This window comes from Mauremys reevesii, linkage group 22 (genome assembly GCF_016161935.1).
Source record: "Mauremys reevesii isolate NIE-2019 linkage group 22, ASM1616193v1, whole genome shotgun sequence".
Lineage (NCBI taxonomy): Eukaryota > Metazoa > Chordata > Testudines > Geoemydidae > Mauremys > Mauremys reevesii.
This window is the reverse complement of record NC_052644.1, coordinates 21,046,638-21,065,128: the sequence shown is the minus strand read 5'-3', so window position 1 is coordinate 21,065,128 and position 18,491 is coordinate 21,046,638. Positions and strand designations below refer to the sequence as shown.

The window sequence follows — 18,491 nt, the reverse complement described above, 5'->3', positions numbered from 1 at the left end:
GGTGCCGCGTTAACACTAGCGCACGGAGCCGTTAATCGCACCTCGCTACGAAGGACCGTGACTCTCGGCAATGTGCGTGAAATAGCGGAAGGGCTTTGCGCAATGGGATTCCCTAACTGCGGCGCGGCGATAGAGGGAACGCAGGTTCCAATTTTTGCCCCGGACCATCTTGCGACGGACACATCAGTAGGAAGGGGGACTTCTCCAGGGTGTTGCAGGCATCTGTGGGTCACCGTGGGTGTTTCACTGACCCCAGCGCAGGGTGCTCTGGGAAGGAGCATGACGCTCACAGCGTCAGGAACACCGGCCTGGACAGAAAGCTGGAAGCAGGGACTTTCTTTCCACACCAGAAGATTCCAGTGGGGGGTGTTGAAATGCCCAGAGTGATCCTGGGAGACCCGGCGTAGCCCTTACTCCCAGGGCTCATGGAACCTGACACGAACCCTGGACAGCAGCAAGGAGCCCTTCAAACCCAGGCTGAGCAGGTGCAGCACGACCGCGGGGGGAACCAACCCGACCCAGCCTGGAACTGCGCCAGCCGGGCCGGGTACCGGGAGCGGGGACTCACCATAGAACCAGCCCTGGAAACAGGCTCGTGGTGCCCAAGGAGCCACCCCGGGAGCTGGGCCTGGTTGCTTGGGATGGGGGCAGTGACTCCTGGCGCATGGGCCCAGACACTGGGGGGGGGGCAACCCCACCCTTCCCTCACCACCTGACCCCCAGCTCCTCTGATACCTCCTGCCCTGCAGGTCGCTGCACGGAAGCTGCTGGGGGCATCCCAGGGGTGGGGGCAGGATCTGGGGGACCTGGCTGTGGAGTTGGGCCCAGCTGGGTGCCTGAGTCCTGGGGCAATAACCCCCCCCTTCTTGGCCCGCATGACGTCCCCCTGGCAATAGGAGTGAGCATTACCCAGAATTCCCTCTGCTCTTTCTTCCCTTCCCCCCACTGGGGCTCAGGGGACCCCTGCCCACCCCCCAATAGATGTCCTGCTGCATCTGGCTGGGCCCTGGGCACCGCCAGGACGTGGGGGGCAGCGGGTAACATACCAGCCTTCATCAGCGCGCCCTGCTTGGCTGGGTTTGGCAGAAGCCAAGACAGCCAGGGACTGAAACTAGAAATATAGCCTAACTCTGAGGTCCTACTGTAATTATGCAAAGCATGAGCCATTAATGGTGTTTTAGCATGTTGAGGTCTCCTATTGACTAGGACAATTGGCTGTAGATGGCTCTGTTTTCCTGCGAGCCTCCACTGCCTACCTGATACTGGAATCCATCTTTAACCTGGTGCTTTTCCATTTAGAAGGAGGGGTGGGAACCCAGAGAGACGAAGGATTCCCGCCTTGGGCCAAAGCTATAAAAGGGGGTGGAACCGAACAAAGGGGGCGGCCAGTCATGAGAAATCCCCTAGTTACCACTGGAGCTGGAGCTAACCAGGCTGTACCAGGGGAAAGGATCGGGCCCAGACTAGGAAGGAGTCTAGTCTGTGAAAGAAGCTTATTGGAACATCTCTGAGGGTGAGATTTACCTGTATTCAGTTTCTTAATGTATTAGGCTTAGACTTGCGGGTTTTGTTTTATTTTGTTTGGTAACTTACTTTGTTCTCTCTGTTATTTCTTGAAACCACTTAAATCCTCCTTTTTATACTTAATAAAATCACTTTTGTTTATTAATTAACCCAGAGTAAGTGATTAATACCTGGGGGAGCAAACAGCTGTTCATATCTCTCTATCCGTGTTATAGAGGGAGAACAATTTATGAGTTTATCCTGTATAAGCTTTATACAGATTAAAATGGATTTATTTGGGGTTTGGATCCCATTGGGAGCTGGGTGTCTGGGTGCTGGTGATAGGTGACCTCTGAGCAGTTCTTGGTTAAAGTCTGTAGCTTTGAGGGCATGGACGATACCTGGGTCTGTGTATGCAGCTGGCTAGCGTGTCTGGCTCAACAAGGCAGGGGTCTGGAGTCCCAAGCTGGCAGGGAAAATGGGCTCAGAGGTAGTCTCAGCACATCAGATGACAGTCTCAAGGGGGTCTCTGTGACTGAACCCGTCAATGGCTATTAGCCAGGATGGGCAGGGATGGTGTCCCTAGCCTCTGTTTGCCAGAAGCTGGGAATGGGTGACAGGGGATGGATCACTGGATGATTCCCTGTTCTGTTCATTCCCTCTGGGGAACCTGGCATTGACCATTGTTGGAAGACAGGATACCGGGCTAGATGGACCTTTGGTCTGACCCAGTGTGGCCGTCCTTATGGTCTTATTAGGCTTGTAGCAGTGATGGAATAAACTTCTGTCTTGTTAAGTCTCTGGTTGTTTCCAAATAACTGGAAGGTCCTCAGGCCCTTGGTTAGATGCTCCTATTAGTATAAGTTCATAGTCCAGAGGTGTGAGCAGGAAAGAGGCAAAATGGAGATGTCTCCAGGGCCTTTTATAGCTTCTGCCAAGTGAAGGGAAACCCATCGTTCTCCCATGGAAAATTACAGGGAACAACATGGTGTTTGGAGTCACATGTTTTGTGGCAGCAAGTGCTGGGAGGAGATGCGGGGACGCAGCGCGCTCAGGGGAGGAGGTGGAGGTGAGGTGAGCTGGGGCGGGACGTTTGGCTGCCGGTGCGTGCAGAGCACCCACCAATTTTTCCTGCCCCAGAGCACCCACAGAGTTGGTGCCTATGGGATCAATGCTACATTCACCCCTTCTCCTCTCTCTGTCCCTCTAGGTAGTCTGGGGTGTGGGGCAGAGGGGTGGCCATGTCAACTGAGGGCAGCCAGGGGCTTCCTTCCCTTGGAAAGCAATCGGAGATGGTGGCCATGACTAGTGGGGGGGCTGTGAGGGGGGACAGGCTAGGGAGTCAGGCAGGAGTGGGGGGCTCAGGCCAGGGGGGTGGGAATGACCCTGCTTCACAATGTATCTGCCGCTCGTCTCCCTCCTGCTCTGGGGGCCGGGGACAAAGGCTCCCAGGGAGCTGGTGAGCAGGGAGGTCGGGGCCTTGGGAGACAAGGGGGCTGATTGAAGGAGGCTCATTGGGACCCTTTTGCCGGGCAGTTGATGCATCTTTAATGCAGCCCCGGCCCAGCCCAGCACTGTGTGCGAGCACTGGAGGGCGACACTTAGTACAGCTTTGAAACTTCACCATGCCAAAGAAAAATGCTGCTTTTAGCCATCTTAATTTAAATGAAACAAGCACAGAAACAGTTTCCTTCCCTTGTCAAATCTTCCTTTTTATACTTCCCTTTTATGTTTTGAACAGTTTATGTTTAACACAGAACTGTTCTGTATTTGGTGTGTTTTAAGTTATCTTTGCTGCCGTCTGATCGCTCACTTCCAGTTCCAAGTGAGGGGTGTGGTTGGTTGGTCAGTTCGTAACTCTGAGGTTCTACTGCAGTGGTCAGTGGAAGATTGAAGACAAGACCCTGTGGTCTCCTGGCTCCCAGCCCGATGCACGTTCCCGAATGCTGCAGGGTGCACAGAGGGTTACCTCTCCCCCCTCCCCACAGAGGCATAGACAAGCTGGGAGCTGCATGATGCGTGGCCAGGCTGATGGGCCCAGGGTTTCCTGGGTTTTGCAGGGACCTCTGCTTGCTTTGCCTGCCCTAGATTTCGCCTGCAGATTAGAGACAAGGTGTGATGGACACAGGAAGAGACGACACATCATCAGCTTCCTGTAGCTGGAGCCACCAGCTGAGTTCCTTATTTGGGGGTCAGTGGAGTTTGGCTTCAGGGTGTCAGTGGTAGTGATGAGGAGCCCCTCGCTGCCCCCATCATGGCATTTGTTCTCACCGTCCTCCTCCTCGGTGAGTATCGGATAAAACTAGAGCATGTGCCCATAGAGGAGATCGGAGACCAGGGCATGCGCCCATGGGGGAGATCAGAGCCCAGGGCATGTGCCCATGGGGTGGGCGGGTGGGGGTGGGATCAGAGCCCAGGGTGTAATATTGTCACTGTGGGATCTGGTCCCTAATGTCCCATCTCCTTTCCAGGCTGCTGGCTGGCCGGGCAGAGCGGGGTGTCCAGACGTGAGTATCTGTGGGGCAGGGGAAACTTTAGTGTTCAGGACGGGAAGGGGGAAAGCGATTTCCAGCCTATTCATACCCTGAACCTTCAGGCTTCACAGGAGCCCCTGGGCAGGAGCTTAGCACCCTCTTTGCCCCCCACCCCCTCGCCCTGGGTCCTGCCCCCAGGGAGCGCGGGGCTGCTCCGTCTCCTCGGCATCTCCCCTGCTGAGCCCCCTCTCTGGCCGGGCTCACTGAGGCCCCTGCAGGCAGGTTCCCTGGGCCCTGGGGCACAGTGCAGCCTTAGGGCTTAACCCCTTCCTGCCCGCGCTGTAGCTGGGGGACAGGAGGCGGCTGGGTTATGTGGGTGGCCAGCAGCAGCCTGGGGGTGTTCGCTGCCTTTCCACACTGTGCGGGCAGGAAGGGACAAGCTGCTTCCAGCCATGGGGGAGAGGGGGAGAGATGAGCTCTGCAAAGACACGGGCCAGGTCCTCCCTTCCCCACAACTCCTCCTCGGTGACTGGAAGCAGCTTCCGTCCCTTCCCTCCCACATAGGCCCGAGAGGCTGCTGCTGGCCACACTCTGGTGTGAAATCTGGGTGGGGGTGGCATGTGGCCCCGTGTCTCACCGCCCTCACACGTTGCTTCGGGAAGACATGGCACCAGGTATCAGGAGAGGTGGGTCCGTCCCCGAGGGCCCAGCCAGGCACGGAGGGTTCAGAGCCCTGGGCAGGGAGGTTCGGGTTGGTCAGTCACCAGCCCACCGTGTGAGAGAGGGGTATGGGAGTGTGTGTGTAACTTCTTCCTGTAGGGGGGATAGGGTGTGTGTGTGTGTCATCCCTCTCCATGTGAACGCTAAAGCCTTAAAGATAAATAAAAAGAATCCAGCTACAAAGAATTTCTTTTTAACACAGGCTCAGTCAACTCGATGTTAATTTGAATGTTTGTACTGCGTAGTTCTGGCTGGTGGCCGTTGAACTCATTTGAATACAAGTAATTTTACCAGGTGTCCCATATTCAGCATAGGGAAATATGGTCACCCTCGTGGTGGGCTGAGATCAGAGCCCAGCCCTGCCCCCAGTGCAGTCAGGGGTGACTCCGGATTGATCCCGTGCGCCTGAGATCAGAACCCAGCCCACAGGTTCCCTGTGGATGCAGTGAGGTGTCTGTTACCCCAGCGCTGTCCCTGGAGCCGGGCGCTAAGGGCAGGTTACAGACACACGGGGAGGGGTTTGTGTCTCCCCATCTCACTCCTGTTTGTGTGTGAACGCAGAGCTCCCTGCGCCCGGACCCTCCATCTCCGTCAGCCCCAGCAGGGTGATCGCCCCGGGGGGAGCCGTCACCATCCGCTGTCAGTGTCGGTGTGAGGCCAGGAGGTTATTTCTGTATAAAGATGGAATTGAAATCCAGGAGCTGGATGCTGCTGGGGACGGGGGCGAATTTATCATCCCCAGCGCCAGACGGGAAGACGGAGGGGTCTACATGTGCCGATCTCGCTCCAGATCGGAGCCGCCCAACTGGTCAGATCCCAGTGACATTGTGCGGATCATTGTAGTAGATGAGGGGCCCGGCTTGGTGTCCTCGCTCCCAGCCCCACACCCAGCCAGACCGTTATGGGGGTCTCTGGGCAGATGGGACATGCCTTGGGGTGTCACTTAACCTGCCTTTGCCTCCATTTCCCCTTGTATAAATGGGACATAATCATCCCTCCTGCACTTTGTGTCTGGTTGGATCGTCAGGACTTGGCTTTAGGGCCGGGGCTTTTACTCAGCACGTTTGTGCAACACCCAGGACCTAAGAACATAAGAACATAAGAAAGGCCGTACCGGGTCAGACCAAAGGTCCATCTAGCCCAGTATCTGTCCACCGACAGTGGCCAATGCCAGGTGCCCCTGAGGGAGTGAACCTAACAGGCAATGATCAAGTGATCTCTCTCCTGCCATCCATCTCCATCCTCTGACGAACAGAGGCTAGGGACACCATTCTTACCCATCCTGGCTAATAGCCATTTATGGACTTAGCCACCATGAATTTATCCAGTCCCCTTTTAAACATTGTTATAGTCCTAGCCTTCACAACCTCCTCAGGTAAGGAGTTCCACAAGTTGACTGTGCGCTGCGTGAAGAAGAACTTCCTTTTATTTGTTTTAAACCTGCTGCCTATTAATTTCATTTGGTGACCCCTAGTTCTTGTATTATGGGAATAAGTAAATAACTTTTCCTTATCCACTTTCTCAACATCACTCATGATTTTATATACCTCTATCATGTCCCCCCTTAGTCTCCTCTTTTCCAAACTGAAGAGTCCTAGCCTCTTTAATCTTTCCTCATATGGGACCCTCTCTAAACCCCTAATCATTTTAGTTGCTCTTTTCTGAACCTTTTCTAGTGCTAGAATATCTTTTTTGAGGTGAGGAGACCACATCTGTACGCAGTATTCGAGATGTGGGCGTACCATGGATTTATATAAGGGCAATAATATATTCTCAGTCTTATTCTCTATCCCCTTTTTAATTATTCCTAACATCCTGTTTGCTTTTTTGACCGCCTCTGCACACTGCGTGGACGTCTTCAGAGAACTATCCACGATAACTCCAAGATCTTTTTCCTGACTCGTTGTAGCTAAATTAGCCCTCTGACTCTCAGCCCTCTCCCAATCTAACCACTAGACCCCACTCCCCTCCCAGAGTCAGGGATAGAACCCAGGCGTCCTGGCTCCCAGCATGTGGGGCCCCATTAGATAGATAGACGGGTGTGGCGGGGTGCTCTAGATATTAGGCAGCTTCTGATGTAGCTCCCAGGAATCTCTGGGATGTCAGAGAGGTTCCTCTGGCTGGGTTTTCTCCCAGGGGCCACATCTCTGGGACCGTGCGGTGAGGACGGGGAGCAGTGACTGAGCCCGAGTCTGTCTCACGGCCTGTCTCCTTCTCACTGCAGAGCTCATCTACCCCAAACCCTCCATCTCCCTGCGCCCCAGCGGGGGGGGTCTCTCTGGGGGGAGCCGTGACCGTCCGGTGTTGGGGTCGGCACCAGAGCATGAGGTTCCTTCTGTACAAAGATGGAAACCCGACCGCGCTGCAGGACGTGGAGCCGGCTGGGGACCTGGCTGAGATTCTGATTCACAACGTGAGCCGGAGAGACGCAGGGAGCTACCGCTGCTATTATCATGACAAACGGTACCAGTTCACCTGGTCATATCCCAGCGACCCCGTGGAGCTGGTGGTAGCAGGTGAGGGGCCTGGCTCAGTATCCCCGTTCCCAGCCCCACACCCTGCCAGACCCTCAGGGGCAGGGGCATGTGAAAGGGGGGCAAGCAGGCACAGGGCCCCCCCAAATCAGTGGGGCCGGAGCTCAGAACTCCTCCGGGGAGCAGAGCCAGCTCCTCGGGCTGCGGGGGGCACACAAAGTGCCCCTCCAAAAGCAACCACATTTTTATTCCTGTGCACGCCCCTGATCAGGGGTCTCTGCCCCAATGGGACGCTCAGAGCCAGGATCTGCCCTGAGCCCTGGGCCCAGCAGAGGGGATGCCTGGCTGGGGGCAGGGTCAGACACACTAGAGGGTTCCCAGCAAGGGGGGAGCAGCAGCTGCTGGAGGTTTGGGGCTCAGGGAGGGGGGATCCCTGCCCTGAGGGGGAGCTGCAGAGCAGGGACCTTTCCCAGGGGGATGCTGCCCTTCCTTCCCCTGCTCTGGGGACACACAGAGGAGTCGGGGCCCAGGGGCTGCCCAGCCGGCTCCGGCTCCAGCGCTGAATTCACTCCCCACCAGCCCGGACAATTAAAGCCAAAAGAAACGCCAGGTCGTGGGCTGACCAGTGTCACTGTTTCAGCAGCTTCCTCCCCTGGGCCTGGGTTCTCGGTTCCCTCCCTCCCCCGTCCCAGCAGAAGCTCATTTTAATCCCACCAAGTGAACTGACCCAGCTGGGCCCCAGAAGCCGGATTCCTGCCCGCCCCCCCATGGAGCTGGAGGGAGAAGGTGAGTGAGATAAATGGAACAATTCATCCCCCAGGGAACAGGGCTCCCCACTCAGACGCCCACGGGGCCATTCAGGCCATTTGGAGGGGGATGGTCCCTGCAGACAGAACTGGTGGGTTCAATTCTTCTAGATAGACAGATCCATGGGGACTGACAGCCATGGGTTGGTGGGAATGTGGGTCCTTGGGAACGTAGGGCGGTGGACAGATGGGAACACGTCTGGTGAGGGATAGAAAGATGGACTAAGGTAGACTGTCCACAAGAAAACTGGACCCAGAATGACGGCTCCCGTGTGGTTCCCAACCCCTACTGGTGATCTCAGAGCGAGTTTGGGCTGTCAGTATTAGCGCCTCCTGGTTTGATTCAGTGAGGGAAAGGGGGGACCCCACTCCCCAGCCACTAAAATCTCACTCCCCCCCTTCCCAGGACTGACAGTGATGATTGATGCTGAGTCAGGGGTGGGGTGATCACTAAGTTGCTGTTTCATCCCCTCCCCCTGCCCCGACAGACGCTGGTTCTATTCCCGCAGGGGGAACTGACCCGACCCAGCGTGCAGCGGTGCCGGCTCCTGCCCTCCTGGGCAGTGCGGGGCCAGGTACCGGGGCTGGGGGCGAATCATAATTGAATCAGCCCTGGAAACACTCCCCCACCCCTCCCCCACTGCCAGTCCCCCAGCTCCTCCAAAGCCTCCTGCCCTGTAGGTTGCTGCAAGAAAGCTCATAGACTCATAGACTTTAAGGTCAGAAGGGACCATTATGATCATCTAGTCTGACCTCCTGCTCAACGCAGGCCACAGAATCTCACCCACCCACTCCTGTAACAAACCCCTGACCTATGTCTGAGTTACTGAAGTCCTCAAATTGTGGTTTAAAGACCTCAAGCTGCAGAGAATCCTCCAGCAAGTGACCCGTGCCCCACGCTGCAGAGGAAGGCGAAGAACCTCCAGGGCCTCTGCCAATCTGCCCTGGAGGAAAATTCCTTCCCGACCCCAAATATGGCAATCAGCTAGACCCTGAGCATGTGGGCAAGATACACCAGCCAGACACCCAGGAAAGAATTCTCTGTAGTAACTCAGATCCCATCCCATCACAGACCACTGGGCATACTTACCTGCTGATAATCAAAGATCAATTGCCAAATTAATTGCCAAGATTAGGCTATCCCATCATACCATCCCTTCCATAAACTTATCAAGCTTAGTCTTGAAGCCAGATATGTCTTTTGCCCCCACTGCTCCCCTTGGAAGGCTGTTCCAGAACTTCACTCCTCTGATGGTTAGAAACCATCTAATTTCAAGTTTAAACTTCCTAGTGTCCAGTTTATATCAATTTATTCTTGTGTCCACATTGGTACTGAGCTTAAATAATTCCTCTCCCTCCCTAATATTTATCCCTCTGATATATTTGTAAAGAGCAATCATATCCCCCCTCAACCTTCTTTTGGTTAGGCTAAACAAGCCAAGCTCTTTGAGTCTCCTTTCATAAGACAGGTTTTCCATTCCTCGGATCATCCTAGTAGCCCTTCTCTGAACCTGTTCCAGTTTGAATTCATCCTTCTTAAACATGGGAGACCAGAACTGCACATAATATTCCAGATGAGGTCTCACCAGTGCCTTGTTCAATGGTACTAACACCTCCTTATCTCTACTGAAAATACCTTGCCTGATGCATCCCAAGACCTCATTAGCTTTTTTCACGGCCATATCACATTGGCGGCTCATAGTCATCCTGTGATCAACCAATACTCCGAGGTCCTTCTCCTCCTCTGCTATTTCCAACTGATGTGTCCCCAATTTATAACTAAAATTCTTGTTATTCATCCCTAAATGTATGACCTTGCACTTTTCACTATTACATTTCATCCTATTACCATTACTCCAGTTTACAAGGTCATCCAGATTATCCTGTAGGATATCCCGGTCCTTCTCTGTGTTAGCAACACCTCCCAGCTTTGTGTCATCTGCAAACTTTATTAGCACATTCCCACTTTTTGTGCCAAGGTCAATAATAAAAAAATTAAATAAGATTGGTCCCAAAACCGATCCCTGAGAAACTCCACTAGTAACCTCCCTCCAGCCGGACAGTTCACCTTTCAGTATGACCCATTGTAGTCTCCCCTTTAACCAGTTCCTTATCCACCTTTTGATTTTCATATTGATCCCCATCTTTTCCAATTTAGCTAATAATTCCCCATGTGGAACCATATCAAATGCCTTCCTGAAATCGAGGTAAATTAGATCCACTGCATTTCCTCTGTCTAAAAAATCTGTTACCTTCTCAAAGAAGGAGATCAGGTTGGTTTGGCACGATCTACCTTTTGTAAAACCATGTTGTATTTTGTCCCAATTACCATTGACCTCAATGTCCTTAACTACTTTCTCCTTCAAAATGTTTTCCAAGACCTTGCATACTAGAGATGTCAAACTAACAGGACTATAGTTACTCAGATCACTTTTTCCCCTTTCTTAAAAATAGGAACTATGTTAGCAATTCTTCAGTCGTATGGTACAACCCCTGAGTTTACTGATTCATTAAAAATTCTTGCTAATGGGCTTGCAATTTCATGTGCCAGTTCCTTTAATATTCTTGGATGAAGATTATCTGGGCCCCTCGATTTAGTCTCATTAAGCTGTTCGAGTTTGGCTTCTACCTTGGATGTGGTAATATCTACCTCCATATCCTCATTCCCGTTTGTCATCCTACCATTATCCCTAAGCTTCTCATTAACCTCATTAAAGACTGAGGCAAAGTATTTGTTTAGATATTGGGCCATGCTTAGATTATCCTTAACCTCCATTCCATCCTCAATGTTTAGCAGTCCCACTTCTTTTTTCTTTGTTTTCTTCTTATTTATCTGGCTATAGAACCTTTTACTATTGGTTTTAATTCCCTTTGCAAGGTCCAACTCTACATGGCTTTTGGCCTTTCTCGCTTTATCCCTACATGTTCTGACCTCAATAAGGTAGCTTTCCTTGCTAATCGCTCCCATCTTCCACTCCTTGTAGGCTTTCTGCTTTTTCTTAATCACCTCTCGGAGATGCTTGCTCATCCAGCTTGGTCTACAACTCCTGCCTATGATTTTTTCCCCTTTCTTGGGATGCAGGCTTCTGATAATTTCTGCAACTTTGACTTGAAGTAATTCCAGGCCTCCTCTGCCTTTAGATCCACAAGTTCTTCAGTCCAATCCACTTCCCTAACTAATTTCCTTAATTCTTTAAAGTTAGCCCTTTTGAAATAAAAAACCCTAGTCCCAGATCTATTTTTGTTTATCCTTCCATCTAGCTCGAACTGAATTAGCTCATGATCACTCGAACCAAGGTTGTCCCCTACAACCATTTCTTCTATGAGGTCCTCACTACTCACCAAAACCAAATCTAAAATGGCATCCCCTCTTGTTGTTTCTTCAACTACTTGGTGAAGAAATCCATCAGCTATCACATCCAGAAAAATCTGAGCCCTATTATTGTTACTAGCACTTGTCCTCCAGTCTATATCTGGGAAGTTCAAGTCTCCCATGATCACCCAATTCCCATTAGTGTTTACTTCATTAAAAACATTAAAGAGGTCTCTATCCATATCCAAATTGGATCCCGGTGGTCTGTAGCACACCCCAAGCACTATCTCAGGGGAGGCGCTAGTAGCTTTCTTTCCCAGTGTGATTTTTGCCCAGACAGACTCTGTCTTATCCATTCCATCACTTCTTATTTCTTTACAGTTAACCTCATCATTGATATACAACGCTACTCCACCACCTTTGCCTTTATTTCTGTCTTTCCTAAACAGCACAGACCCTTCAATACCTGTACTCCAGTCATGACTACTATTCCACCATGTTTCTGTTATCGCTATAATATCCGGGTTCACTTCCTGCACCAATAACTCTAGTTCCTCCATTTTGTTACCTAGGCTCCTCGCATTAGTGTACAAACGTCTTAATTCTTGCTGTTTGGCTTCACTCACATTATCCGGTTAGGCCCAGACATTCTACCACCAGTATCACCTATTAGACTGGTATCTACACTACCCATCCTCCTTATGTCCATTCTCCTGCCCACGGCTGTATCCTCTCTTACTTTGTTTCCTTCCCTCTCCATGTTAAATTCTGGCGTGGAGATTACCTGGACATCTCCCAACCATCTCCCCCAAATTCCTATGCCCCGGGGAGGCCCCAGAGCCGCAGCACCTGGGAGAGCCCTTGGGGGAGCTGGGCCAGACCTGCCAGATGGGGGTATGGGGGTGGGGGCTCTGCTCTTGGGGCAGCGCCAGCTGCTGATTTCCCCATCCGAGCCCCCGAGTGTCTCTCCCCTTCCCCCCACAGCAGCCCCCCCAGGGCACCCGGATTTCACCTACGCCAACATCGCCCGCCTGGTGCTGAGCACCATGGTCCTGTTTGTCCTGGGGCTGATCCTGTCTGACGCCTATTACAGCCACCTGAGGGGAGCACCTAGGTGAGATGACCCCCCCCATGCCCCTTGCTCCCTCCAGGGGCTGGGCCCAGGGCGACACCGGCCCCTCTAACATGCTGTCTCTCTGCACCCCCAGGAGCCTGGATCCGGCCGTACAGAGAAGAGCCGCTTCCCCATGGGGGGCTGAGATGCCAGCACAAATTCCCTGCCCCCAAACACCCCTGCCTCAGAGAATCCCACCCCCCAGAGTGTTCCCGACCCAACTGCTGCACCCCAGGATTGAACCCCGACCTCTGGCCCCACAGGCACCAGTCACTGTGGCACCAGCTAGATGAGCTGCCACAGCACTGGGCGCATCAGGCTCCCCACAGACCAGCCCCTGGTGGGTGTCGGGGTCCCATTCGCTGCCCCAGCTGGGCTGGTCTCTGCCTGGGGCTGTCAGTGGGGAGCGGGGACGCTGCGTCTGACCCTGGGGCTGGAATAACGGCCCTTACTGCCCCCCGGTGTCTGTCCCCCTCCTCTCTCTGCAGCGGGGTCCCCCAGCCCCTTTTCTCTCCCCCCCTTTCTCCCTAGACCTGCCCCGCCCTGTATTTCTATTGTACAACTCCCTAGATCTTCCTGCTCCCCTGCCCCCCAAATCTCCCCCCCCCAGGGGGCGGCTGTGACACCGGAGCCTCCAAATGTCCCCTCGTGGGGGGTTCAGCCGACGAAGGTGAGTGAGAAGTTCAGGCAGCGTCGCGAGAACCTGGACGAACAAACGTTGAGGGGAAAGTCGGGGAGACAGAAAGACGGGATTAGTCCAACCCGAGCGGCCGCCGGACAGACCCCACGGGCTGGGCTGGGGCCTGCCTGGGACACGGGAGAAGGGGGGGAGCAGAAATCTGTGATCCAAAATTGGGGTGTCGGAAACGAGGCCTCATTGATGGATAAAATATTGTGGGGATGGGCTGTGCCACCCACCACTCTTTGGGGGCCTTAAAGAAAGAGACTCGCTTCACCCTCGTGGCTGCCACCCCCCGTCTCCTGGGCCCCCTGAGCCATCCACACCCTGCTCCGCGGAGACGTCCTGAGCAGAGCGGCTGGAGAGAGGGACCCTGACGCCATCGCCCCTCCCCTGGCTGAACCCCCAACCCGGGAGGAAACAGAGTCAGACTTTAACAGCAGCCACGGTGACGCTGACTCCAGCCCAGCTCTGCCGGCTCCTCTGCGCTCCCAGCACAGCTGCTAGCGTCTCCGGGGCCAGTGGGGAGACACCCAAACCTGGAGGATTTTCCGTCTAGAGACTCGCTCCAGCAAATGGGTCTGGGGCTGGAACAAACCCCTCGTTTCACACCGCGCCTGCCACGGCTCCCCTGGTTCCTGCTCTGCTGTGTCTGTAACAGCCGGTCCCAGGGGTCAAGGGGGGGGGTTGCCGTGGGGCTGAGCAGGCTACGGGCTCTGGACCTCACCCTGTGTTTAACCCTGTTCAGTGTGGGGCAGGGGCTGGGGTGTGTTCGCACCTTGGGCCCTTTATTGCGTGTCCAGGAACACAGCAGGGTGCAGAGTGATTTAGCCGCTGGCTTTTCTGGGCATTTGGGGGAAGTAAGTTGGGGTTGTCAGAAGGGGGGTTGAGGGGGCCGGGATGGGTGACAGGCGTTTGAGGGCAGACAGGCTCCCCCAAGAAGGTCAGAGCTGGCAGGGTAGAATTGTTGGGGTGTCTGAGGGGGAGGGGCAGACGGTGCCCCCCAGGAGGGGGCTGCCATTGCAATCCCTCGGCAGCTTCCTCTCTCACTGCCCCCTCCTGCTCCTGCCCCCTCAGTCCTGCATCCCCCACTTTCTTGCCACTCAGTCTCCTGCCCCCACACACCGCTCTGCCCCACATTCCCTGCCCCATAATGGCCCTCCATGCCTCACCTTCCCCTCCTCTCTTCCTCCTCTCCACCCCTCTAGATACTCCTTCCCCCCACATTCACAGCCCCTCAGTGCCCTCTCCTGACCCCCCTTTTCTGCTACCGCACTTTGCCACATAGTCCCCCCCCCCCAGTGGGTCTGAGGTGAGGGGGCAGGATTGTTTCCCACCAAAACCCCTGCTGAGCCAGGCGGGAGGGGGAGAGAGAGGGGATGGGGTTGCCTGAATGGTCAGGGGACAGGTTCAGCCTGAAACACATGTTGTACTTAAAGTCCTGCACAGGATCTTTTCAGGGGAGATAAGGCAAAGCGCCACATTTACTGGTAATACAGGTATCAATCAACACTGTGTCATATGCATCTGATCTATAGTACACCCATACTCACACACACACACAAGCTCCCCGTAACTGCAATTGATTAAAAGGCGGGGAGATCTTATTCTACTAGCGAAAAGACATTTTTCTTCTACCTGAGCTATCCTTAGGGGCTATAACATTATACTGAGGCTCAATACAAAGTCTCTATATAAGGATTTGATAGAAAGTTCCCATATCAAAGGACTTGATACAAAGTCGTATGAAAACAGGGGTCACACAGGGATAAACCCCGTACAAGGTTATATGAAGAGGCACAATACAAAGTCGCAGGAAAGTTATGCGAAGATGCTTAATGCAGAGATTTATCTACACACACATGGGGGGGACCCCAAATCCTCCCATCCCCGGTCACTGTCCTGCCCCAGCCTCCCCTCTGCACCTGCCCCCTCAGTATCAGCCCCCTTCCTCTCCCCACACATTCTTCTTCCCTACCACCCACTGCCCCCACATCCCCTCAGCCTCTCTCCCTGATGGGGACAGGCCGGGTGGGAGATGGGGGCTTTGGGGGAGCTGGGCTGATGGGGGGTGAGCATGAGGGGGGAGCAGGCTGGGGGGTCTTTCCCACGTAGATCCCCCCACACAGCAAACTGGGGGGGGCAGGATTGTTGAGATGAGGCAGCACCAGCCGGGGGGAGGGATGTGGGGGGAGGCAATGACCCCTGCATGACTATGTGGCAGGCTCAAGAGATGGGAGTTGGGGGGCACAGGCTGGAGGTCAGGCTAGGGTCAGAGAAGCCGGAGGGGGGGCTCGTTCCCATGCAGCAATTGCCCCAACCCGACAGTCTGGCCATCTTAGCCAGGGGTCAGCAAGGGGCCGGGGTGCAGGGGCGGCCATGTTAACTGAGGGCAGCCAGGGGTCCCTTCCCTACAAGGGGGCGGTCAGGGGCATGAGGGGACGGGGGATGGTGGGTCAGAACAGGGGATAGGATGTGGGGCATGAGGGGCATGATGGAGGGTGAAGGGACAGGGCAGAATTGCGGGGAGAGGGACCTGATGGGGGGACATGAAGGAACTACAGAATGGGGGGACGGGGACAGCCAGGGACATGAGGGGACATGGGACTGTTACCTCAAGGGGAATAAGGCAACGCTTCAAAAGGAAAATTTAGAAATGGTAGGGGAGAAATAGGAAAGGAAAGCCCCTTTTCTCAGAAGATACAAACTCGACTCCCTCCTGTCTCTATCACCAGTGGATTTAGCCTCTCTCCTTGTGTGGTGTAAATCAAATAAAGAGGAGACAAGGTGGTGTGGCACAAACAAAGGTCAGTGTAGTCAGGGTACAGGTACAGAAAAACTGGGAGGAAGAGGGGGAAATGCAAACTTAATTAATACAATGAAACAGTGACTGGCTTTGGGAGCTTAAAGCTCAGGCCCATAAACCCTCTGTGAAGACCCGACCGTGGACGGGCCGTCGCTGGGGGGGAACGGCCCCGTGCCGGGGCTGAACACGTCCTTATAAAGCTTTTGTGGCGGGAAAAGTGCTGAGGAGATGGAACGCTGAGGGCTGGTTTTGGCGGGAAAAACCGGTTTTGACCGGTTTGAGCCTGTCCCCTGATGGTAAACAAGTCCCCTCTCAGAGATGGAGTCCAGGGGTCAATAGTTCATCTGCTCCATATTGGATCTTATTTTAAAGCCAGTGATTTACTTCATAAACACCTTATTGAGCAACTAATTGAACATATTAAACCATTGATACTTCTTACACCTAACAGGACGGGGGTGGGGTTGGGGGGCACATGAATGGGGGAGTGGATGCAGGCAAAGGGGGCAAAATGGGGGGCTGAGGGGTCCAATGGGTGAACATCAGGGGGGTGAAGGGCAAATCTGCTGGGGAATCTGCCGGGGGGGCAGTTTCTCTTGAGCTCTGTCCCCGTGATCTTGTCCCCTCCCCTTTCTGGGGGGCAGGTCGGCTCCCCCTCCCTCAGTGTCCCTTTCACAACATCCTGAGGCCGGAGAGGGACCAGGCAGCTGCAGGAGGGGATGTGGTTTGCTGGGCATTGCAGGGAGCTGGCTTTGCTCTGACCATGGTAGATTTGGGCTGGAGATTACAGAGAAACCACCTGATGGGGAAGAAAGGGGCCGAGCGCATCACGGGCTTCCTGGGGCTGCAGCCCCCGGCGCAGTTCCTCATTCCCCTCGCACTCGGGCCTCAAGCAGCTGCAGCCATTGGGACACGGGCACCCTAGGGGAGAGCTCCGGGCCTACAAGGAAGCTGGGGGTCGTTCGCACTGTTGTGGTTGTTGAGCCTGCGAAGCGGCCCGGCTGCAAGCTCACGTGTAAAACCCAAGGGGAAGGTCCCCAGCTGTGCCAGGCAGGGGCGGCTCTACAAATTTGGCCGCCCCAAGCAATCATGCCCGGGAGGCGCCCCCGAGCCGCGGGAGCAGCGGACCTGCCGCGGGCTTGACTGCGGAGGGTCCGCTGATCGCGCGGCTCAGCTAGACCTCCCGCGGCTGCGGACGGGTCGCTGGTCCGGCGGCTCCGGTTAAGCTGCCGCAGTCATGCCTGCGGGAGGTCCAGCCGAGCCGCGGGACCAGCGAACCGTCCGCAGTCATGCCTGCGGCAGGTCCGGTCCTCCCGGGGCTCCAGTGGACCTCCCGCAGGCATGACTGCGGCAGCTCAACCGGCCCAGCCTGCCACCCCCCTGGGAAAGGGCTGCCCCAGGCGGGTGCTTGCCCCGCTGGGCTCTAGAGCCGCCCCTGGTGCCAGGGCCCCGAGAACCAGGGGAAATTGGGGACGATGCTGAACGTTGTAACCCGGGCAAGAGAACCAGCCACAGATGCTGGGTTGGTCTGACCCGAAAAGCCCCCTGGCTACAGCCCCAGGACTGTTGACATCGCGCTGGGCGAAAACAGAAGCTGGAAGGAGGAGTTAATAGCCCCAAATTGGTGGGAGGGACTTTGGGCCAGCACAGAGAGAACCCCCAGGCAAGAGGCCCTGCAGGCCGGACTCGGAGGGGGATCATAACACAGACGGGGGTGGGGGGGACGACGCTGGGAAGAAGGGTCCTGCCACCTAGCGCCTGAGGGCGTGTGGCCCCCACCAGAGCAAGTGTCTGAGCTGTGTGTGACGGGTTCCCCAGGGTGAAACCTGGATTGTGGGACCACCGAGCCCTCCAAAGCCACTATCCTGGGCTGCCTTTGACACTGTGATGCTGATGTCAAGCTATGAACCTCTGAGGCTTTGCACTCACACAGCCAGCCACAGGCAGGGACCCACCCAGCTGTGTTACACCAATGATCTCCCAGCCACTCAGGTACCAGCAATAGGGAGCTCCAGCCAATTACCCCCAGCTCCCCAGCCTTGCACCCCAGACCGATACCATCCTGCAGCTATCAGAAGCCAATACAGTGTCAGTTCATTAAGTCCCCCCCTCCCTCAGTGTGGCGGGGACACGCACTAACCTTTGTAAACTGAGCTGAGATTTCCCAGCACTTCAACCAAAACACACTGTTTTAGGTCAAATATAAAACAGATTTATTAAGTGCAGAAGGAGAGATTTTAAGTGGTTATAAGGAGCAGGTGCAGAGATTAGAGTTGGTGACTTAAGAAATAAAAATATATTCACAGTCTAATTTCTACAAACGAAACAGGATTTGAATCAGGCAGTGTCTCCCCCGACAGATGGTAGAAGCAGGTTACAGATCCTCAATACACAGACTGGACTCCATCCCAGCCTGGGACGACCCTTCCCCAGTTCAAGCCTTTGTCCTCCAGATGTTCCTCCAGGTGTTGAGTTTTGGGGAAGAGAAGCCCAGGGATTATGTCCCTTCCCCTCATTTGTATTTTCTTCCAGTTTGCTGGAAAGATCTTTGCTGTGACAGGGATCAGGCAGTCCCCATTGGTCCAGCAATCTCCATTCTTTC

General features: G+C 54.6%; 1 protein-coding gene across 1 annotated transcript in view; it reads left to right on the top strand.

Moving 5' to 3' along the window:
• The window catches only part of LOC120388473, a 56,866-nt gene that overhangs the window by 8,598 nt on the left and 29,777 nt on the right, over positions 1-18,491 (top strand). The window contains exons 11-15 of the mRNA XM_039510296.1: positions 5,259-5,536; positions 6,922-7,213; positions 12,275-12,404; positions 12,499-12,673; positions 13,015-13,074. Of these exons, the coding sequence (XP_039366230.1) occupies positions 5,259-5,536; positions 6,922-7,213; positions 12,275-12,404; positions 12,499-12,673; positions 13,015-13,074 (935 nt within the window). The remainder of the gene's footprint in view (positions 1-5,258; positions 5,537-6,921; positions 7,214-12,274; positions 12,405-12,498; positions 12,674-13,014; positions 13,075-18,491) is intronic.